We start from the raw sequence: 24,601 nt of genomic DNA, 5'->3' as shown, positions 1-24,601 counted from the left end.
ATTTGCTTGTGAAGTCATCTGACACTGGACTTTGGTTTGTTGGTTATTTTTTTTTAATTACTGATTTAATTCATTACTAGTAATTAATCTGTTATTTCTTTCTCAGTCTTGTAAGGGTGTGTGTTTCAAGGAATATATCCATTTCTTCTAGGCTAATTTTTTGCACAGTATTTATCTCTGTATATGCTAATTGTTCACAGTATTCTCTTCTGACCCTTTGTATTTCTGTTGCATTGGTTAAAATTTCTCCTCTTTCATTTCTGATTTTATTTAGGCTCCCTCTTTCTTTTTCTTGATGAGTTGGGCCAAAGGTTTGTCAATTTTGTTTATCTTTTCAGGGTACCTGCTCTTAATACTCTTAGATCCTTCGTCTTTTTTCAGTCTCTATTTCATTTATTTCTACTCTGATCTTTTTTATTCTTTCTTCTAACTTGGGACATTTTTGTCTTTTTCTGTTTTCTTTAAATGTAAAGTTAGATTGTTTATCTGAGGTTTTTCTTGAAGTAAGCCTGTAGTGCTGTAAACTTCTCTCTTAGAATTGCTTTTGCTCTCTCAACAATTTTGGAACTTTGCCTTTCAATTTCCACTTGTCTCAAGATATTTTTTTGCTGTCCTCTTTGATGTCTTCATTGACTCACTGGTTGTTTAAAAGCATGTTGTTCAATCTCCACATTTATTTTTTTTTAATTTTTTCTTTGTTTTTTCCAGCTTTCTTCCCACAGTTGATTTGTAGTTCAGTCCCCTTGTGGGAAGAAAAAATGCTTTGAAATATTTCAGTGTTCTTGGATTTATTGAGACTTGTTTTATGGCCAAATATGTAATCTATCCTGGAGAATATAAATAATGTGTATTCTGCCTTTTTTTGGATGGAATATTCTGTATATATCTGCATATATCTATTAAGTTCAGCTGGGCTAATGTGATATTTAAAGCTAATGTTTCCATATTGATTTTCTGTTTGAATGATCTGTTCATTGATGGAAGTGGTATATTAAAGTCCTGTGCTATTATTGTATTACTGTCTGTTTCTCCCTTTACTTTCGTTAGAATTTGGTTTGTATATTTAGGTGCTCTCATGTTGGATGTATAAATATTGACAAATGTTACATACTCTTGTTAAATTGAGCCCCTATCATTTTGTAATGCCCTTCTTTGTTTTGTTTGTGGTTTTTTTTTTTTTTTTTGGTAACAGTTTCTTTTAAAGTTTATTTTTTCTGATACAAGTATTATTCCCCCGTTTTGTTTTCATTTCTATTTGCCTGATACATTTTTTTTCTAACCCTTTAAATTCCATCCGTGTCTTTAGGTTTGAAGTGAGTCTTTTGTAGGCAGCACATAGAAAAAAACTGTTGTTTGTTTGTTTGTTTGTTTGAATTCATTCAACCACGCTGTGTCTTTTAATTGGAGCATTTAGTCCATTTACATTTAAAGTAATAATTGATACGTATGTACTTACTGCCATTTTGTTCATTTATTTCTGGCTGTTGTTTTAGTGCTTTGTACCTTTCTTTGTTTCTTTTGTTCTTTGAATGTTTTCTTTAGTGTTTTGTTTAGATTCTTGGCTCCTTTTGTGCATTTACTGTAAGATTTTTTTTCTTTGTGGTTACTCTTTTTTTTTTTAATTTTTTTTTCAACGTTTATTTATTTTTGGGACAGAGAGAGACAGAGCATGAACGGGGGAGGGGCAGAGAGAGAGGGAGACACAGAATCGGAAGCAGGCTCTAGGCTCTGAGCCATCAGCCCAGAGCCTGACGCGGGGCTCAAACTCACGGACCGCGAGATCGTGACCTGGCTGAAGTCGGACACTTAACCGACTGCGCCACCCAGGCGCCCCTGTTACTCTTTTTTTTAACGTTTATTTATTTTTGAGACAGAGAGAGACAGAGCATGAACGCGGGAGGGGCAGAAAGAGTGAGGGAGACACAGAATTGGAAGCAGGCTCCAGGCTCTGAGCCATCAGCCCAGAGCCCGACGCGGGGCTCAAACTCTCGGAGTGTGAGATCATGACCTGAGCTAAAGTCAGACGCTTAACCGACTGAGCCACCCAGGTGCCCCTCGGTTACTCTTTTTTTTTAAATGTGCATTTATTTTTGAGGGATAGAATGTGCTTGAGTGGGGGAGGTGCAGAAGGAGAGGGGACAGAGGATCCAAAGTGGATTCTGTGCTGACAGCAGAGATCCTAATGTGGGGCTTGAACTCATGAGCCATGACTCATGACCTGAGCCTAAGTCAGATATTCAGCTGACTGAACCACCCAGGTGCTCTGGTTACTCTTCAGTTTACATAAAATAGGTTATATGGATGTAACAGTCTCTTTTGAATTAATAATAACTTAAATTTGAACACAGTCCAAAACTTTACATTTTAATATTTTTGGTGATACATTTTACTATTTTTTTTTTATGTATTCTCTACATAATGAACTTTACTCATAAATGAACTTTACCAATTTTTTTTCAGTGGCTACGCCGCCTTCTTTGGTTTGGAGCATATTCCTCTCTCTCCTCATTTTGCCTGTCTCTCTTTGTTAATCTGTATATAGTAAGCTAAACAGCTACCTCCCTCAGTCTTGCATAACTCAACTTCTGTAGGAGCTATTCCTTGTGGCCCAGAGTGCAGTCTCTCTTCTCCATCAGAGTCTGGCACTCTGTGGTGTCTTTCCTGTGAATTGTGTTGTGTTTGGGCCTTGGCTTCTGTAAGGGAAGGGCCGGGCTCTGGGTATTAACTTGTAACAGGTTGCTGCTTGGTTACTGAGTGGTTTGAGCTGTGTTAGAGTTGATTGCCCATTCTGGTTGTGGCTCAGTCTCTGTGTGGGGGTCAGCAGCACTGGGGCACTCCTTTGCTGCTTGGGAAGGTCATTAGTTGGGGCACTTACCCTGCTGGTTGCTCTTTAGTTTCTGGTGGGGTTGGTGGAGCTCCAGGAACTTACTCGGACTTGTTGAGGATTGGCTACTACATAGGGAGGATGGGGTTCAAGGTGCTTACTCTTCCTGCTTTGGAGTTGATCTTTCTGTGGGATGGGCTCTGCTCAGGGCAGTTGCTGGGCCCAGTTGTTGGTTAGCTGCAGTACTGGGATGTCACGGCTCTGGGCCCTTTTGTGGCTCAGTTTCATAGCTGGATGAGTGAGGCTTGGGGCACTCCTTGGTCCATGTGTGTCCCCATCCATTGCCTGGGGAGGGTGGGACTGGGATACTTGCATGGCCTGGTTTTGCTTGGCTGCTGCTGACTGGGGTGGGTAGGGCTCAGGGTGCCTGCCGTTCCCAGTTCTGTACTAGGAGGGCAGGATCAGGTTGTTTGCCTGATAGAGCTGTGGCCCAGTATTTGCAAGGGTTGGGCAGTGCTGGGGTGTTTTTGTTTTAAAAAAAAATTTTTTTTAACATTTATTTATTTTTGAGAGGCGAACCGACCATGAGCGGGAGATTGGCAGAGAGAAGGGAAGACACAGAATCCAAGTAGGCTCCAGGCTCTGAGCTGTCAGCACAGAGCTTGACATAGGCTCGAACCCACTAACTGTGAGATCATGACCTGAGCCAAAGTCGGATGCCCAACTGACTGAGCCACTCAGGTGCCCCAGTGCTGGGGTGTTTTTGCCCAGCCTTTTTGCAACTCTGAACTGTAGGTGGTGGGTAGGGTGTGGGTATGGAAAGGACACCATATGGTACTAGCAATTTAGAAGGAGGACACCAAAAATGGCACCTATCAGCTCTGTCACCAACAAGTTAGGATGATTTTGCAAAAATAGCGTCTACCCACACTTCCTTCCTAGGTGGAGTCTCTGCAGGTTCTTGCCTCTCTAATAGCTGCTTTAGAATTAATAAGTTGTGTTCTCTATTGGTCTAGGTACTTTCAAACTTTTATTTTTGCCCTGGATATCAGGGTGAGTGGGTTTGTGCATGAGCTTGTTAAGACTGAGATCTCCATTACCTGTAATTCTGTTATCCTCCTCGTCTTACTCCCCATTAATTTTCAAAGCCATATATTTTGGGTACTTATCTTTCTGTTGCTGGCCCCCGGAGATTAGGGTGCCTGGTGTAAGTAAGCTGTAAATTTATTGTGTTCACGAGAGGAGAGGAGTTCAGGGTCTTCTGGCTGACACCTTGAGCCCTCCTTCCATTTTCCCTTTAAATCAGTCATTTCGCTTTATGTATTTTTAAGCTCTGTTGTATATAGTGTAATGATGTCTATATCTTCCTGTTAAACTGACCTTTTTATTCTAATGAAATGTTCATCTTTATCCATCGTCGTGCATTGTATCTTGAAATATATTCTGTCTACTCCTAATACAGCTGTTTTGGTCTTTTTGTGCTTGCTCTTGCATAGTATATCTTTCTTCCATTCATTTACTTTTCACCTTTCTGTTTCAAAAGTGTATATCCTGAAAAAAATTAAAATTAAAAAATAATTTAAAAAGTGTATGCCCTGTAGCTAGCCTATATTTGGGTTAAGTTTTTGTTTTGTCTATTCTGACAGTCTCTGCCTTTCAACTGAATTGTATAGTCCATTATTATTTACTATAATAATTTATATGTTTGGATTTGAGACCACTGGTTTATTTATTTATTTTGCTTGTTGCTTTTTTTTTGTCCCTTCATCCTCCCATTCCTGCCATTTTGAATAGTTTTTGGAATTATACTTTAATTTTCCTGTTGTATTTTGCCTTCATTTTTGAACATAAATTTCTGGGTTGGCAGGTTTTTTCCTTCAATACTTTAAAACCGGTGTTCCCTTGTTTTCTGGGTCATTTTTTTCTTGGTTTCTTGTGTATGTCTCATAATTGTCATTTAATGCAAGACAGTGTGTATGGAAGAGGAAACTGAGATAAATATTATTTATGATCAGGAATAGGCCCATCTCTTTTTTTCCATGAGGCCATGAGTTAAGTCAGTCTAGTCTGTAGTTAAGCTGAATTTGTTTTGATGTTGTTCTTGCCTTCATTACCGTCAGTGCCCCTGCAGCTTTCCCATCCCTTCAGTAGTGGACTGGTGCTACCTTGTGCTTAGTGTTGGACCTGTGTAGAGGTGGTCTTTCTCGTTGCTTTTGTCCTTTCCCCAGTGGTAGACTGATAGTGCTCTTTTTTCAGCGCAAGTCTCGTGAAGGAAGCAGGGATGTTGATGGCTCTTCTCTTCCAGTATCAGTCTTAGGCAACCCTGTATGTCTGAGCTTCAAGGACAGGGCCTTTTCAATGCTTTTTCTTCTGCCTCTCCCTCCTTGGTGGCTGAACTTGCCCTCGCATCTATAGAGGGAAGGCAGTGTGGGAGGGAGTTGGTTTCCTACCCATCTCCTCTCTCCCCACCCACAATGGCAGCACAGTTCTGCTTTTTATCATTGTAGGATCCCAGGATTGTTCTTGTTCTTACCTCTCTTTAAGCTGCCCTGCTCTTGGTTCTCTCAACCCAAAAGTTCATTAAAAATTTAACAAAATCTTTTCACAATTTTTTAATGTTTATTTATTTTTGAGTGAGAGAGAGAGAGAGTGTAAGTGGGATAGAGGCAGAGAGAGAGGGAGACAAAGAATCTGAAGCAGGCTTCAGGCTCTGAGCTGTCAGCACAGAGCCCATCGTGGGGCTCAAGCTCACCACGAGATCATGACCCAAGCCGAAGTTGGCGCTTAACCAACTGAGCCACCCAGGTGCCCCAAAATCTTTCCACAATTTTGATTTATCTCTTGTGATATAATAAAGAACATTTCTGGTGTTTGCCCCTTCCTGGCACAGCACTTTAAAAAACTTTGAAATTTCCTGAGTGGATAGTACTGTCTTTGTCATGCTAATGCAGCCACTTCGTCATGCTAATGCAGTCATGCTAATGCAGCTAATGCAGGGACTCAGGCTGGGTCCCCAGATAGCTTTGGATGGGGAGGTAGGGGATGGCCACAAGAAAGACCCAGCTGTGATTAAACGTTAGGAACTTGCAGCCTTCCAACCTCTGGGTGGAGGAGGAGGGCTGGAGACTGAGTTCAGTCACGTGGCCAGTGACTTAATCAGTCACGACTATGTAATGGTAGTTCTGTAAAATCTTGGGACACAAGTTCCATTGACCTTAAGGTTGGTAAACAAAACCTCGATACGCTAGGAGAATGACATGCATTTAATCCAAGGGAAGGGGGCATGGGAGCTCTGTGTCCAGGACCCTTCCAGACCTTACCCTGTGTATATCCTTAACAAAAATATAAGTGTAGTGTTTCCTTGAGTTGTGTGAGCTGTTCTAGTGACTTATCAAAGCTGATGGGCTTGTGGGAACCCCTGAATGTGTCGCCAAGGTGGTCAGAACTGCAGGTGACTTGGCATCTGAAGTGGGAGCAGTCTTGTCGAGGATGTAACCCTTAATCTCTGAAACTGCGGTAATTCTAGGTAGCTTGAGGATTACACTGTAGTATTGCAGTACACCCTAGTTAGGGTAGAAACAGAACACCTAATGTTAAAGGGGATAATATGTCCTCTTTTAGGAATGACTGTTGCAATTAACTGTGACCTTTTCTTTTAGTAGATGCTCTCATCTAGGTGATAGAGAGCAGTAGTTGCCTGGTTAACTGAAAAAATCCTTTAGAGAAGGCGTTATTTTTTTAAAAAAAGATAAAACTTGCCTTAAATATTTTATTTGAACTTAGTGTCTGTAAATGTGCACCCATTTCCCAATCAATTGATTTGTCATACGAAGGTTATTTCTTTCAGCATGGATCTGATGTTCTGAATTCCATATGGTCTTTTTTTGTGTAAAGCTTGCCTATTTGTCACTTTGGAATTGGAGATTCTTTGGAAAAGTAGAGGGTGGTTCTGAGACCCTTGTGAAGCCTTTAGGTTGACATCTAAAATTCTTCCTCATTAGTGAAATTGTTTTGGGATTTCATCTCTTAATGAGATGAAAGTTGGGGAGGATGCCTTCTGTGACACCAAATTTCAAACTCTTCTTTTTTGGGGTATTAACCCAGAAATATTTATTCCTAGCACCACAGCGAAATATGGGTTGCACAAAAGTTTCTCTTCATAAAATGAGAGAAAGTGAGCCGGGACTGGAGAGCAGGCATATTTGTGCTTCCATCCGAGCACATCCTATATGTTAAGGCAAAATAACAATGTATGGAGAATTAGCTGGAAACCACTTTTCTTAATTGTGAGTATACCTCTTCAAAAATCTTTCTGTATTTCTAGAGTTGGCATAACCTCCTTTGAAAACTGCTGTTGCAGAACATTGGTTAAGAGAACATCTGCTTTATTTACTCCTATTTTTATAGTGCTTTTCTTTAATTATAAAATCAATTCTTGTTTATTCCAAAAATTGTCTTCCTTGGTGTCATTTTTCAGAGATGATCACTATTATCAGCAGTGGTATATTGTACTAGATTTGTTTCTGGCAGCTCAAAACATGTTATCACCCACTTGTCCTGGATACTCAAAAACTTTACTGTCCTTACAGCATTTAAATTGTATAACCCACACAAGAAACTCTATTTTTACCCCTCTTTGGGCATCATTCTTAAGGCCATCATGTTTTTAGGAGGGAGGCATTTTTTTAATGTGTTTATCTGAAAAGTTTTATTAAAAGCAAACAAAACAAAACTGAAAAGTAAAAATGAACTAACTGATAAAAATCTAGGAAAAACAAGGTTTGGCATGTGAATAGGATTATATTTGAATTCCTCCTCCTCCTTCCCCCCCTTCCTCTTTCTCTTCCTCTTCCTTTTCCTCTTCCTTTTCCTCTTCCTCTTCTTCTTTTAATGAGTCTGAGTTCCCAGCTAGCCCAGAGGATGAGCATACAGTCTCCTGCAGGGAAATCTTCCTTGGTTTTCTGTGGTATTAAAGTTTTACTGGCTCGAGTTCACAGGCTATTGATGGACCTTTGATGTAGCTGTTGTCTTCTAGTATTAATGTGGGCTGGTATGTGAAAAAAGAGGACTAACAGGCCTAATTCCTTAATTCCAAAAGAATTTATTGAATGTTTATTGTGGGGATCTAATCATGAATACAAGTTGTATTCTCTGCCTTCATGAACCTTATAGTCTAAGAGAAGGTGCTCAGGAAAAAAATTAACTATCATGAGCCCATCCTTCATTGAGATTACCCCTTTTGTCTTGGAAGTTTTAAAAAGAGTTTTTAGCCAATATTCTTGTAAGGAATTACGGTGCTATTGTGTGACTACTTAAGTATATCTGAAAAATGCAGCACATAAAGATAGATTTTTTTTTTTACTTGAACCTTAGTGTCATAGAAAAAAAACTTACTTAAAATAGCAAACTATACTTAGGCATAGTTACCACTGCAAAGGAGCCACTTCTTATGTGTGCATACATCTGTGTTATGTGTATATGAATATATATATACACACATATACATATGTGTGTGTGCGTGTGTGTGCGTGCACGCGTGTGTATCAACATATATATATGCATATCAACATATATGCATATCAACATATATGCATATATATATATGCATGCCTGTAAAGATTTCAGCTATGAATATAAGATAGGATGGCTTTGAAAATCATCTGGCTGGTTACGATTAAATTTACCAAATTAAGATTGGTATATTATTGAAAATAAACTCCCTCCTCTCACTGTATTTCCAATTCTCTCCAGCTGAAACTATTTTTTTATATCTTAGGTTTTTATTTGTACCATGTTTCTAAACATAGGCATATACTGTGATTTCTTGATTCATCAATTTTAGACATTATTAATCTTCTGTTATGACAGGTAAAGATTACATTGCTTTTCTTGGACAGTTTTACTGTTCCTAACTGTTTTATTTGCATGTATATATGTTTTTTGGGTTAGGCATCATATCAGAGTCTCTTGTTCCAGAATTATCCATTCTGGCTAGCTGAAACACTGACCCTTTGGTTTTGTTTCACCGATCTTTTAGATTGAATTTCTTGTTTTCCCATATCTCTCTCTTTCTCACTTTGCTCCTTTATTTTGCTGTAGCATATCCTCCTCTAAGTTTTTAAATAGTTGGGTTCATGAAAATAAAAGTTTTGAAGCAATGCCTGAAAAATGTTTTGTTTCACACTTTATTGATAGTTTGGTTGGATATAGAAATTTTCCTTTAGAATTTGAAAAGCATGACTCCATTGATATTTAGCATACTGTGGTGGTTTTGAGAAGCCTAATAAAATGGTTTTGTTTCCTTTTCTCTCTATTAATATTTCCTACCCTGGCATTTCCAAGTTTTTACCTTTTTTGGGGGTATGTTTTTGTTGTTGTTATCCTAAAAAGTTTGTTTCTTGATTATGTGTATTGTGGTGTTGGTCTGCTCTTCATGCTGTGTTTCTGCAAACTGGATTGAAGTTACTCATTGTTCTGATCTTGGACATGTATTTTTTCTTTGGTGATATTCTCACCATGCTTTGTGCTTTTGTTGTCCTCTATCTCTAGAATAGGATTTTGGGCCATCTGGATTGTTTCTCGAAGTATTTCCTGTTTGGTTTCATTCTTTACATCTCTTTATGTTTTTTGAAATCTGAGAGATTTTCTTGGGGGCGAACTCTTGATTTTGCTATTAAAAAAATTCTTAACGGTATTTTCTTTTTGCTGACATTATTATCGTACGGTTTTCAGTAACCTATTATGGGGATTTGAAATGTGGTTTCATTTTGTATTTTGAATATTTGATGGATGATTTTGTGAAACTGTGTTATTCCCCTGTCTTACCTATTGTCAAAGATTTAATGCATGTGTGTGTGTGTGTGTGTGTGTGTGTATGTATTCCATAACTATGGGAATTGATAAAGTTATATATGAAACTAATAAGGGGATATGTATAAAGGCAAATATATAGGCATATGTGTATATACACATACATGTATAATGACACACAGTCAAAGTTCATCATCTCCTTTTCTTCCTTCTCCTCTTCCTCATTTTTTTTTTTGAGTCCTACAACCACTGTTAGCACTCTTAAGTCTTTGTCTGTTCCTTGCATTAATTCTCTATCCTCTAGTTTTATTTTTTCACTTTGTTTATTTTAATCTTTTTCATATTAGAAAATTTCTCCAAATGTTGTACTCTTTCTTGAACAGTACAAAAGTTAGCACCAACCCCTGTGCCATGTATAACTTTTAACTCCCACAAAACCTTAACTACTAATAGCCTACTGTTGACTGGAAGCCTTACTGATAACATAGTCAATTAACACATTTTGGGGGCACCTGTGTGGCTCAGTCTGTTAAGTGTCTGACTCTTGATTTTGCCTCAGGTCATGATCTCATGGTTCCTGGGATTGAGACCTGCATCTGGCTCTGTGCTGACAGCGCCGAGCCTGCTTGGGATTCTCTCTCTCCCTCTCTCTCTGCCCCTCCCCTGCTCATGCTCTCTCAAAACAAATAAATATTTTTAAAAAAACCCACTTACATTGTATGTTCTCCATATTATATATTGCATTGTTACAATAAAGGAAGCAAGAGAAAAGAAAATCTTACTAACAAAATCATGAGAGAAAATACATTTACAGTACCATACTATATTTATTGAATCCAGCCATGCGTGGACCCGTACTGTCAAACCTGTGTTGTTCAAAGGTCAACTGTGCTTTCTTAGGGAATGGTGACATCTCTGAATATAGATAGGATTTAGTGACTAGTAGATTTTAATTTTGAGTATACTGATGCTTTCAGCCCCATGCCTTGAGGCCCATTGAGGGCCTTGGAATTGAATCAGTCTCATTGCCTCAGTATCCACTTCTCTGTGTCTCTGTCACTTACTCCTAATCCACCTACTTTCCATCTTCCCAGAGACTATTAAAGGTGTCTCGGCTGTTGGTACCTCCACTTTGCTCTCTTTGCTTTAGTGGGTTTGGATCTTTTGTCTTACTTTACTGGAGTTTTAGTGAAGTCTTAGGAAAGAGAGACAAACAAAGCTGGTTCTTTGACCATCTTTAACTGGAATTTAGAAATTACAACATCTCTTGAAAATTGGTTCTGCTATGTGCTGTTAAAGACACATTGATAATGCCACGTCAGGGTAATTTTCTGTTTGAATTCTAGACCTAGGTACTTCGTGCCATGTATCATATGTCAAGAAAAATCATAGTTAGAGTGTTTAAGTAACACCTAAAATATTGTTTAGGGTATGATGAAAAACATTATGCAGTTTCTTGCTAGAGTCTATTTCCATTAGAAAGTAAAAGAGAACAAAATTTCCTAAGGGAGAATGTTAAAAATACATACATACTTTTTGTATTTTAAATGTACAAATAGAAGCGTATCGCCAATTTCTGTATTATATGTGCATACATTTATTTTTGTCTACTGAGATGGTTGTGCATACAAATTTAGTAGAACAAATAAATCTATCCAGCTATGTATGAAATGTTACTGAAATCACAAATGCAGATATTGAAAGGTATTTGCAGGGACTAAAACAAGCCTTGTTTATTTTATCTTTAATTCTCATTTGCTTTTATTTTGTACGTATCGCTTTTTAAACATGTTCTTTGAACACAGCAATTTCACTTGTCCTTCTTTTTGTTTTTTAAATAAACCTTACATTTAATCGTCCCCCTCCTTTTTTTGTGTGCTAGGAAAGAGGGGGAGGCAGACTGGGACTCAGAGGGGAGGCATGGGTGAAGTGTAATGTGGGCTCTCTACTTCATCAGTTGCCTCTAAATGGAGAGGCTTTTTGCAGTCTCTTCTATGTCTCTGCAGTTATGTTCCCCTTTCAGAGGAAGGGTGCTCAGTCTCATCCACTGGCATGGGGAGGCACTTCATTTGATTTCCTGTCCCCTGGTGATCCTGCTGATTTTGAAACCAGTAAAAGTATTAGGCAGTAGTAAAACCAGGAGCCAGAGAAATAGGAACTGGAGTGTCCAGGATGGATAGGAGTCAAGACTCACGTCATTGGAAATGCCTAAGTTTGTTATCATCTGGTTTTTGATCAGAGAGCTCAGGGTTTGAGGAGGTACTGGATGAAAACTTGGGAGGAAGTAAATGGATTCATGTGCCATGTTGGAAAAAATTAAAACAAAGATGGCTGACTATCTCTGATCTCAGAAACAATGAATATCAGTTGGCTAAGGGGCCTTTTGCAATGCTGATTTCTTGCTCCTAGAAGGCATTTACTTTTTCCTTATTGTGAGAAGTATAATTTTTTGGAAAATGAATTGAATCTAGTTTTTTGTATTTCTTCCTAGATCTTCCCAGTTTACTAGTTGTTTAAATAGTTTATAACAGGGGCGCCTGGGTGGTGCAATTGGTTGAATATTCAACTCTTGACCCTACGTCATGATCCCAGGGTCGTGGGATCAAGCCCCACATCGGGCTCTGCACTGCTTGGGATTCACTCTCTTCCTCTCTTAGCTCTTCCACTACTTGCTCATTCTCTCTCAAAATAAATAAATAAGCATTAAAAAAATTAATAGTTTCTAATAATAGAGTAATAGTTACGACCATACATAGTATATTATTACTAGTATTACTAATATTTATTGAGCAGCTACTATATGCCATGTGGTACTCTCTATATTAGCTTTATGCTCACATCAAACCTCTGAAGGTTTATTATTTTGCAGATACGGAAACCAAGGCAAAGAGAAGTGAAGCCCCTTGTTGGAAACCTCACAGAAGTAGAGAGATGGCAGATTGGTTTTTTAAACAGAGGCATCTGGGGTCTATAGCTCTATAATGCCTTCTAGTTATTTCTTGTAATGTTAGCTTGCCTCCATCTACACCCCCCAATTTCATATTTGCACACATAGGAAACCTAAAGAAGGGTTGGAAGGAAAGTAGAATGAACATCTTTATATCTCTTACAAGAGTTATCACATTATACCCTATCATATTGGAACTACCGGTAAAAAATCTGTCTGCCTATCTTGCCATTTTTTTCTGAATTGTTTATAAGTAAGTGGCAAGCTACATATATTTCCTAAGGACCAGACCATTCTCCAGTACAATTTGGCATTGTAGTAGTCTTTGTTGCTGTAAACTAAGGCAGGCAGAATCCAGACCACCAGCAGGTAAAGACAAAAATCATGCCTTTTACTTGGTATTTCCCAATACTCTGTAATGAATTGTAAAAGCAGTTTCACGGACACACACCTGTACCCATGCACACATGGAGAGACTTTTTCAGAAACGTGAGTGATCCCCAAAGATTTGTTTTGCCCAGTCATGTTATTAGTGTGATACCCCTTGATCTGAAGTATGTCACCTTTACTCATTCTCTAAAGTTAGAATTAATAAGTAACAGTGTATATTAGTCACCTCGGCCTGCCATTACAAAAAAGGAGAGGTAGGTGGCTTAAACATCAAAAAGTTATTTTCTCATAGCTTTAGAAGCTAGAAGTCCAACATCCATGTGTTAGCAAATTCATATTCTGGTGGAGACTTGATTCCTGGTGTGCAGATGGCTACCTTCTCACTGTGACATCATGTAGCCTTACCACTGTGCCTGTATGGAGAGAAGGGACACCAGTCTTGCTGGATTAGGGCCCTGCCCTTAAGATCTCACTTAACCTTAATTACCTTGAAAAGGCCTTATCTACAACTGTGGTCACTTGGAGTTTAGGGCTTCAACAGGTGAATTTGGGGATGGGGGCTGTGCAGAGTCCATAACAGACAGTTTGATGGACTGCTTGTGAAATAATGGAGGATTCGTTCCACTAAAATGTTAAGTGGTATTTCAACATAACATTGAAAAGTTATGTGTTGTTAATTAAAGCCAGCTTTTGTATTATAATTAAAGTGGGAGCTATTGTGTGTGTGTGTGTGTGTGTGTTGATATGTGTGTATTTGCACTTGTGTGTATTTGACATACAGTATTGTTAGAGTTTTAGTTTCACACCATAGTGATTTGATATTTTTATACATGATAAAATGATCCCCATGACAAGTTGTTACCATCTGTCATCATACAAAAATTATTCTAGGATTACTGCCTATATTCCCCATGGTGTGTATTACATCCCTGTGACTCATATATTAGTTCTTAATCCCCTTCACCTATTTACGTCACTTGCCCTCTAATACCTTCCACCTTGAGTAACCTGTAGTTTATTTGATGTTTCCATGAGTCTGTTTCTGGTTTGTTTATCTATTTTGTTTTTTACATTCCACAGGTGAGTGGAATCATACAGTATTTATCTTTCTCTGACTTATTGCATTTAGCTTAATACCCTCAGAATCCCATCTGTATTGTCCAAATGACAAGATTTCATTTTTTCTGGCTCAGTAGTATTCCATGCATGTTGATGTGTCTGTGTGTTCACATCTTTATTCATTTATTGATGGATACTTAGTTTGTTTCCATATCTTGACTATTTTAAATAAATGCTGCAGTGAACATAAGGGTACATATATCTTTTTGAATTAGTGTGTTTGTATTATTTGGATAAATATCCAGAAATGGAACAGCTGGGTCATATGTTAGTTGTATTCTTAATTTTTTGAGAAATTTGCGCACTGTTTTAGATAGTGACTACGCCAGTTTACAATGTGACCAACAGTGTGTGAAGGTTTTCTTTTTTCCACATCCTTGCCTTGTTAAACTCGTTATTCCTTGTCTTTTTGGTAAGAGCTACCCGGACAGGTATAAGGTGTTACCTTATTCTGTTTTCGTTTGCATTTACCTAATAATTAGTGATGTTGAGCATCTTTTCATGTGTCTGTTGGCAATCTGTATATTTTCTTTGAAGAAATGTATACTCCGATCCTCTGCCCGTTTTTTAAGTGTTTTTATTTTTGTTGTTGTTGAGCCCTAGGAGCTCTTTATGTATTTTGCATATTTGCACCTGATCACGTAGATAGTTTGCAAATATCTTTGCACATTCCTTTAGATTGCCTTAACATTTAATGATGGTCTACTTTGCAGAAGCTGTTTATTTGATGTGGTCTCATTTGTTTATTTTCTCCTTGCCTTTGGAGTCACAAAGATGTTGCTGAGACTGATGAATTTACTGCCCATTTTTTCTTACAAGAATTTTATGGTTTCGAGTCTTCCATTCAAGTCCATCTATTTTAAATTAATTTTGTGTATGATGTAAATACGGTCTACTTTCATTCTTACATTTGTGTCAGTTTTTCCAACACCATTTATTGAACCGACCTTTCTTCCTTGTATGTTCTTGGCTCCTTCTTACAGATTGTCCCTATATATGTTTGTGTTTTTATAGGCTTTCAGTTCTGTTCTGTTGATCATTTGTTTCTGTTGTCAATACCATACTGCTTTGGTTAGTATAGCTTTGTAGTGTAGTTTAAAATCAGGGAGCCTGATACCTCCAGTTTTGGTCTTCTTTCTCCAGGTTGCTTGCTTTGGCTGCTTGAGGTCTTTGGTAGTTCCATACAAATTTTAGAATAATTTGTTCTGCTTCTGTGAAAAATGCCATTGTCTCCTTGGTTAAATTTATTCCTAGGAATTATACTCTTTTTGATACAATTGTAAATGGTATTGTTTTCTTAATTTCTTTCTGCTAGTTGTTTGTTTTTTAGTGGATCGGAATGCCCAAATTTCTGTATATTGATTTTGTATCTTGTGAATTCAATGAATTCATTTACCCCAGTAGTTTTTTGGTGTTTTCTAAATATAGTATGTCATTTGCAAATGGTAAGTTTTCTTTTTTCCTTTCTGATTTGGACGCTTCTTATTTATTTTTCTTGCCTAATCACTGTAGCTAGAATTTACAGTACTGGGTTGAATAAAAGTGGAAAAGTAGGCATCCTTGTCTTCTGGATTTTTGAGGAAAGGCTTTCATCTTTTCATCATTGAGTTGAGGTTAGCTGTAGGATTGTTATATATGGCTTTTATTATGTTGATGTATATCCCCTCTAAGCCCACTTGGTTGAGACTTTATATCATAAATGGATGTTGAATTTTGTTAAGTGCTCTTCTGTATCTTGGGAGATGATTGTATAGTTTTATCTTTCATTTTATTAATGTGATATATTATGTAGATTGATTTGCAGATGTTGAACCTTCCCTGCTCTCTGGAATAAATCCCACTTGATTGTGATGTGTGATGCTTTTAATGTATTGTTGAATTAAGCATTCTAGTAATTTGGTGAGGATTTTTGCATCCATATACATCAAGAATATTGGCCTGTAATTTTTGTGAGTGTGGTATCCTTGTTTGGTTTTGGTATCATGGTATTGCTGGCCTCATAAAATGTGTTTGGACGTTTTACCCACTGTTAGTTTTTGGAAGAGTTTGAGATGGATAGGTATTAATTCTTTTTTGGATGGATGGTAGAACTTACCAGTGAAGACATCTAGTCCTGGTCTGTTGTTGGTTGGGAGGTATTTGATTAGTATTTTAATATCCTTACTAGTAAATGGTCCTTTTAGATTTTCTGTTTCTTCCTGAATCAGTCTTGGAAGATCGTATGTTTCTTGGAATTTATCCATTCCTTCTTGGTTATCCAGTTTGAAGGCATATAATTGTTTGTAGTAGTCTCTTGATACTTGTATTTCTATGCTATCAGTTATAACTTTGCCTCTTTCATTTCAAATTTTATTTATTTGAGTCCTCTATTTTATTTATTTATTTATTTATTTATTTATTTATTTATTTAGGCTAGTTTGTCTATGTGTTTGTCAATGAACCAGCTTAGTTTCACTGATCTTTTAAATGATCTTTTTAATAGTTTCAAACAGAGAGGGAGGCAAATCATGAGACTCTTAAATACAGAGAACAAACTGAGGGTTGATGGGAGGTGTGGTGGGGGGGAATGGGTGATGGGGATTGAGGAGGGCAAATGGTGGGACAGCACTGGGTGTATGTATGTAAGTGATGAATCATGGGAATTTACTCCCAAAGCCAAGAGGACACTATACCCTGTATGTTAGCTAACTTGACAATAATGTATTTTTTTAAGTATAATTTATCTTTTTAGTCTCAATTTCATTTCTCTTCACTTTGATCTTTATTATTTCCATCCCTCTACTAATTTGGGGCTTTACCTATTCTTTTTTTGTCTAGGTTCTTTACATGTAAAGGGAGATTTTTTATTTGATATTTTTCTTATTTCTTAAGGTAGGCCTGCATTGCTATGAACTTCCCTCTTAGAAACCACTTTTGCTGCATCCTGTAGATTTTGTTTGATCATATTTTTGTTTTCAGTTGTCTCTAGGTATTTTTTTAATTTATTTTTTGTCCAAAGACCCACTGGGTTTTCAGCAGCATGTTGTTTAATCTCCATGTTTTGGTGTTTTTTCCAGTTTTCTTTTTGTATTTAATTTCTAGTTTTATACCATTGTGGTTAAATAAGATGCTTGATATTATTTCGGTTTTCTTGAATTATTGAGACTTATTCTGTGGCCTAAAATGGAATATATCTTGGAGAATGTTCCATGGGCACTTGAGTAGAATGTGTATTCTGCTGCTTTTCTATGGATGATTCTGTATATATCTGCTAAGTCCATCTGTTCTGATGTGTCATTTAAGGCTAATGTTTGCCTCCTAATTTTTTGTCTGGATGATCTGTGCATTGATGTAAGTGAGGTGTTCACATTCTCAACTATTATTGTATTACTGCCTATTTTTTCCCTTTATGCCTGTTAATATTTGCTGTAATATTTTGGTCCTCCTGTGTTAGGTGGGTGGGTCTGGCCCCTGGTCCAGGGTTGGGGTTCATCAGCAACTGCTTCTGTGCATTTGTGGGCAGAGCTCTCAGTGGTACCATCCACTGGTGCTAGCAAGTTAGGGGGAAGAATTCTGAAATGACACCCATTCGGTGCCAGTATTAATAAGGTAGACTGAGATCACAAAAATGGCTCCCACCAGTGTCTTATTTTCTGTGGAGAGTCTCTGCTGTCTGCTGCCTTTGTAACAGACACTGTACAATTGGTAAGTGGATCTCTGTGGTCTAGGGTGTATGTGCTTTTCAGATTGGTATTATTGAGCTGGTTTCTAGGTCAAGTGATTGTGCACATGAGCCCCTTTACACTGTGTCTCCAGTCCCCACAGTTTGATAGTTCTCCTGAACATAATCCTCATCAGTTTTCAAAGCCTGGTATTTGGGGGCTTGTCTATCCTGTGCAGGGTTGGTGTCTGATGAGATCGAATCCCTTGCTTCTCAAGGAAAGGTTCTGTACCGTTGTAATGTCTTCTGGTTGTGAGGCACTGAGGCTGGGATGATTTTTTTCCTGGTGAGTTCATGTCTCTGCCTCTTCCTGTCTCAATGCTGTCCTTTTATCCTTTGTTGTGGACGTTCTCTGAAGTGATTTTTCAGGTCCCTTTTAGAGGGAATTATTCCATACGTAGTTGTAGATTTGTTGTGTCTGTGAGAGGAGGTGAGTTCAAGATCTTGCTCTGTAACCATCTTGAACCCACCTCTTTGACCTTATGCATTCACTTTTGGTTCTTGTAAGGCCACTGGCTATTTTTTCTCTTCTTCCAAACTCAACACATAAATAATTTTTTTTTTCCTCTGGCTACAATTACTCTTTTGGAGATTTTATCCAGTGTGCCATGACTTTAAATACTATCCTATATTCCAGTGGTAAGTAACTGTGCATCTGAAAACCAGACTTCTCTCTTGAATTCCAGACTCAAATGTCTTACTGCCTATTTGACCTTCCTCAGTTAAATATCTAATTGGCATTTAAAACTTAATAACCAAGCTCCTATTTTTTCACTCACTTATTTAAGGGACAGCCCACTATTCTTATTGTTCAGGTCTATAATTTTGGAGTCAGCATTGACTCCTCTCTTCCTCTCACATCTTAAATTTAAGCCATCAACAAATCCTGTCCCTTCTACTTTCGAAATAAATCCAGAACCTGACATTTTCTTATCATTTCCACTGCTATGATGGTCCAAGCTATTATCACCTCTCCTTGGATTACTATGGGCAGGTGCTATGTCTCTGCTTTCATCCTTACTCTTCTGCTCATAGTAGATCTTTAAAAAATATATGTCCGATCAGGTCATTCTAAGTTCATAATTTCCAGCGACTTCCCACCCCATTGTAAGTAAAAGCCCAAGCCCCCAGTGACCCATGAGGCCCTCTATAATGTGCCCATTCACCCTCCATTATTTCTCTGGCATCTACTATTAATTTTTCCTTCTTTCACATACCTCTAGCTTTAAGGGCCTCTTTCCCTCTGATATCTTCAGGACTTACTCTCTTACTGCTTTAATTTCTCGCTCAAATGTTAGTTTCTGAGGCCCTCCCCATTTTAAATTGTATCTTTCCTGCTTTGTGTTTCTTTCATTACTAAAATATGAAAAGTCCTTGAGGAAGAGGATATTTGGGGGCCTGTTTTGTTCAGCATTGTTTGCATGTGCCAGCACGGAGTAAATGCTCAACAAATATTTATTGAATAAATGTGTCAACAAAAACAAGTCATTTATTCAACATCCATGGTTTTTCAAGTAGTTCACTGTGTTCATTAAGCAGTTTAAGATTTATAACCATCATGTGATGTAGATAATAAATTCCTTGTGTCTGAGCAAATGAGAGTGAGAGCCTCCTTGGAATTACCCAAGTCCGCAAGGTAGCATCCTAGCTCAGCGATTCTGACTGCGAGGCCATGGCTCCCTCTGTCGTTACCAGAAGCTAAAGAGAAGGCCATTTCCTCCTTGGGAGTCTTGTGAGATATTTTCTTCAAGTCTCTCTACTTGTTAAAACCACAGGCCATGTGGCTTCTTTATTGTTCTGTCGTCATTGCCAGCAGGGGGCCTGATGCCTAGTGTGAGCTCAGAAGATACTTGTCTCCACAAGTAAGTTACCAAACTTGCCCAGCTAGTCCCATGGCTACCATTGTTTTACATCGGTACTATGACGTATCCCTTTGTGACTGAAAGCCAAGCTGGGGCAGGCACAGGGGGAGAAAGTTGAGAAATGTAGGAGAGCCACAATCAGAAATACTAAGCATGTTTTCCAAAGGCAGTGACTAGCCACTGCCTCGTTGTCTGCTTTCTTTTCATGAATTCTTCTTTTCAGCATCCTCTTTCCTCTGTCGTGCTTTCGTGGAGAGAAAGGATGAGAATGCCACAGAGAAAACCACACTCAAATAAATGCCTTCTAAGAAGATCACTGGAGTGTGAGGCTTCCTTTTAAGGGTGTATGTTCTTGTGCTAGGCAGGAGAAGGAAGGGGGAAAAGGGATTTGAACAAAAGGAAAAGGATCCAAGGGAAATAATAGCAGGAAGCACATCACTCTCATCTGATGCCTCCTGTGTCTCTATTGGCTTTCAAATAGTTTCAGCGTAAGAACTTCTGTTGCAAATGAAATTTTGTAGTTTCTCTCCTGAACAGCGGAAGGGCCGTCACTGCATTGAGACAAATGAACATTTCCTTTGTTGTTCGCAACGTCTCTAAAAAGCATACTTAATAAGGAAAAAAAGATAAGCATTTAAACAGTTTACTCTCCACATAAGTTTAATCCATCTTCTATAGCACTTGCGTAGTAGTAAATTAATGTTTTAAGAATGATCATAATACTTGGGATGATGTCCACATTAACTTCAGGTGAATGAAGAATTGCGTATCTTAGATTTTATGGTCTTGCTAATATCTTAAGTCACCTTTTATTTTCCCCCCAAAAAGAAAGTATGCCACCCCACCTGGTTGCAAGGTCAGAAGTGTGGAAAGGCATCAAGGAACAATGTCAAGTTTCCACATTTATTTATTTTTTTTTTTTTTTAAATTTTTTTTTTTCAACGTTTATTTATTTTTGGGACAGAGAGAGACAGAGCATGAACGGGGGAAGGGCAGAGAGAGAGGGAGACACAGAATCGGAAACAGGCTCCAGGCTCTGAGCCATCAGCCCAGAGCCCGATGTGGGGCTCGAATTCATGGACCGCGAGATCGTGACCTGGCTGAAGTCGGACGCTTAACCGACCGCGCCACCCAGGCGCCCCTCAAGTTTCCACATTTAGAAGATATGTCTTCAAGAGCACTGAGAACAGTGTCTAGTCTGTAGCATATTGTATCCAAGTGTTGGTTAAATAAATAGAAATAAATATCTTCCCTTCTACCTACCCAGACAAAACTGGCAGGGAAATGGCCTAGCAGCTCACAGGGATTAAGAGACAGCATCAAGACAATAGAGTTTTGTTTTTTCTTCAGCCAGTTTTTCTTCAGAGAACAGCTCTACTCCTGGATAACTTAGTCTTACCTGTCCCAGTTCATACCTTGAAACGGTAAGGTAAATCCCATATGGAAAGTTTCAGCTGCAACCTCTCTTATGTATACATATTTACTTTAGTTTTCAAGATGGATCCCCAACCAAAATGTTTCCTGTTGCTGAAGAGGGAGGTGTATCTTTAAGTGAATTTATTGGTAGTGGCCACTCGTTGGTACCAATCTTATTGTGCAAGGCATCCCTCCTGTACTTTTCTAGAAAAGTGAGTTTACCATGAAAATTTCTTGTCTGTTTTAAAAGCTTTCATTTCCCCCCCCAAGTAACAGGACTACACTACGTAGTTGTGTGATGTTTATGGTGGCTAATTTTATATAACTACTTGACTGGGCCATGGGGTGCCCAGGTACTTGGTCACACTTTATTTTGTGTGTTTTTTGAGGGTGTTTTGGAGGAGTTTTGCTTTCAAATTGATAGATTGAGTAAAGATTTCCCTCCTTAATGTGGGTGGGCCTTATCCAATCAGTTGAAGGCCTAAGTAGAACAAAAAGGCTGATTTTCCCCTGAGTAAGAGGGAATTATTCCTGACTATGGATTGGGACATTAATCTTTTCCTGCCATTGCAAGCTGAAACATCAGCTCTTGCTGAGTTTTGAGCCTTCCATTTGTTGAGCTGGAATGCCAACATGGGTTCTCTTGGGTCTCATCAAGCCCTTGGGCTCAGACTTGAACTGAACTTTTGGCTCCCGGGAATCTCCATCTTAGTGCCTTTACCCTAAAGATCTTAGGAATTTTCAGCTTCCGTAAGCATGTGAGCCAGTTTCTTAGAGCCCTGGCTAATACAAGATGAACTGCTCAAGCAAGTACAATCTGTGGTTTTTGTGCATCCAGCTCACAATGGATTCCTGTCTTCTGCTCTCGTTCCTTAAGCACTTTTAAGAACTCGTTTCTGAAGACTTATCGCCTCCGCCAGAAACTGTAGGTTATAAAGAAATGAGGGCTATTCTTACTCCAAGACCACAGTCCAGTGTTATCAGTACACAGACGACTAGACCTAGTGACTGTATAGAGTCCCACAGACACTGTCCTCATGGAGGAAAGATGTTTTCAGTGGGAGACTGAGCCATTTCTTGTGATTGGCTGAGGTGGAGATGCCGTTTTGGCGCCACTTAGTGGAATAGTAGTTAACTACAGCTCCTACCTTTCCCCTGCACACTTTGACAGTCCAGACACTGCCTGGGTTTACGTCTCTCTATTTTTCAATTTCTAGTTGTGTGACCTTGGGCAAATTAATGTCTGAACATTTTGTTAAACGTGCAAAAGGAATGAAAATAGTACCCGCATCATAGCATTTTTGTAAGATTACATAGGAAAGTATTTCTAAAGAATTTAAAACAGTGCCTGCAAACTACCCTATTTTATCAAATCTAAGACCATCAATTGTGAGACAGACTGCTGTTTTATGTATTTCTAAGAAAGAAAAGCATTGCCAATTACAGTGATAAGATGCTATCAGTTGTGATAGCTCCTGAAATGTTAAAGATGAGAAAAATATGTATCTTAAAAATCAATGAAGTACAATAGTCAGTGGTCTGTATAAGTGAATAAAATCCTAGACCAGCAAGCTGATTATTCAGAGACAAGTTTGTGAAAAGGAAAAAAAAAATCTGTTTGTATTTGTGGATGGTTATCTAACTAGCAGCAAAATTCTAAGCAACTATATTAGTAAATGTCCAAATCACTTCTCAACTATTTTAAGTTGCTAAAACACATTTCCTTTATTTTCTTAAGGAGGTTAAATGCTATCTTCATGGCTCTCTAGGGTCATTTAAAATCTAATTACTGTGGGGCGCCTGGGTGGCTCAGTCAGTTAAGCCTCTGACTCTTGATATTGGCTCAGATCATGCTCTCACGGTTTGTGAGATCGAGCCCTGCATGGGACTCTGCACTGACAGAGCGGAGCCTGCTCGGGATTGTCTCTCTTCCCTTCCCCTGCTCATGCTCACTCTCACTCTCTCTCTCTTAAAATAAATACATAAACTTTAAAAAAATCTAATTAATGCATGATGGCTGTTATATAGATGGGATATTTGTGGCCCCCCCCCCCCACCCAATTCATATGTCGAAGCGCTAATGCCCAAACGTGACTATATTTGGAGACAGAGTCTATCAGGAGGTAATAAAGGTTAAGTGAGGTCATAAGGGAGAGTTGGTGTTTTTATGGGAAGGAAAAAAAAAAAAAAAGGAAGAGACAGCCGAGCACTGTCTTTGCCGCATGAGCGCGTAGTGAGAAGGCAGCTGGTTGCCGGAAGCCAGGAAGAAAGCTGTCACCAGGAACTGAATTGGCCAGCATCTTGATCTGTTACTTAAGCCCCCCAGCCTGTGGTACTTTGTGGTGGCAGCTGAGCAAATGGCAACACTGGCCAACAGGGAGGGGAAGACACTGTTGGAGGACTGAGGATAAATTCACCTTGGCCCCCCCAACTACATGGCTAGCCATTCAGGGAATGTTTGACCTGACTGTGTTTGCTTGCAATTGGAAACCAGAGACAGGATCTCCTCATGAACTCTTCGAAGTCCTTACTTTTCTGCTCACTCAGCACTAAATTCCCATGCTACTTTCCTCACATTGTAATTACGATTTATTTTTACTTAATTTTTACACTTTGTGTGTAACTACCTATGGGAAATCCGCATTCTTGTTGTATACATTTACTTAGGTTTATAGTTGTAATCACTTGATGTTTTCTTCTGTAGTAGATTGAAAACTCTCTCTCATGATGGTGGTTTGATTCTCTGGGAACTGGTTCTGCTTTTATGTGTTTTACAAATGAAACTTGGCCTTAGTATTTGTTCTTGCCAGTAATTTTGAAGTTTGCTTCCACCGACAGTTAGCACAGTATGCAGAGGAAGGGTGAGAAACTTGTCAGAATAATATAGAGGTTGTTTTGTGGAAGGGCTAACTTTATCGATTAAAAACATTGCCTAATTCAGATTTTTAAACTAGTTTTGTGATTTGAAGGCCATGTACCAAACAACAGAAAGCAAGCAGAGCATTAGCCCCTGACAATCTTTGGGGAAACCTGTCTTAATGAGTAGATGAGATTGCTTGTAATTCACGGAACAATTTATATGTAAATAGTACGTGTGAAAATTGAGAGTGCTCAAGGGGGCTTGAAAAGGTTGTCTTTTATTAATAATTTCTACACATTGCCTCCACAATCTTGTTTACATTGTTTTTATCAGAGCAGAGGTAAGTCTCTCCAATCCTGGTATAGCCAGAATTAGTGTATTAGTTATCTATTGCTCTGTAACAAATTAGCCTAAACCCTAGAAGCATAAAACAACCCACAAATATTATTTCATACAGTCTCTTCTCTCATCATCAGAAATGTGGGTGTGACTTTGCTGGGTGGTCTTGCTTCAGGGTTGTCTGATTGCAGTTAGCTGTCGGCTGGGGTTGGAATCTTTGAAGACTTGACCAGGGCCATAGGAACCATTGCGGGACAGTCTACAAAATAACTGGCATGTATTCTTTAAAAATGTCAAGGTTAGGGAAGATAAAGGCTGAAAAGTATTAGCTGAT

General features: G+C 38.6%; 1 protein-coding gene across 6 annotated transcripts in view; it reads left to right on the top strand.

Moving 5' to 3' along the window:
* TAFA4 (TAFA chemokine like family member 4) overlaps positions 1-24,601 on the top strand; it is a 176,697-nt gene that overhangs the window by 124,562 nt on the left and 27,534 nt on the right. Inside the window, exon 1 of one of the 6 annotated variants that reach the window (XM_047849068.1) lies at positions 23,292-23,646. The exons of the other annotated variants lie outside the window; for them this stretch is intronic. Coding sequence (XP_047705024.1) covers positions 23,628-23,646 — 19 coding nt within the window. The 5' untranslated portion in view covers positions 23,292-23,627. Of the gene's footprint in view, positions 1-23,291; positions 23,647-24,601 lie in introns of those variants that run through there. 6 annotated transcript variants of the gene reach the window in all.

The sequence above is a fragment of the Prionailurus viverrinus genome, chromosome A2, assembly GCF_022837055.1.
Source record: "Prionailurus viverrinus isolate Anna chromosome A2, UM_Priviv_1.0, whole genome shotgun sequence".
Classification (NCBI taxonomy): Eukaryota; Metazoa; Chordata; class Mammalia; order Carnivora; family Felidae; genus Prionailurus; species Prionailurus viverrinus.
The sequence above is the reverse complement of the archived record's forward strand: the minus strand, read 5'-3'. Positions and strand labels throughout refer to the sequence as shown.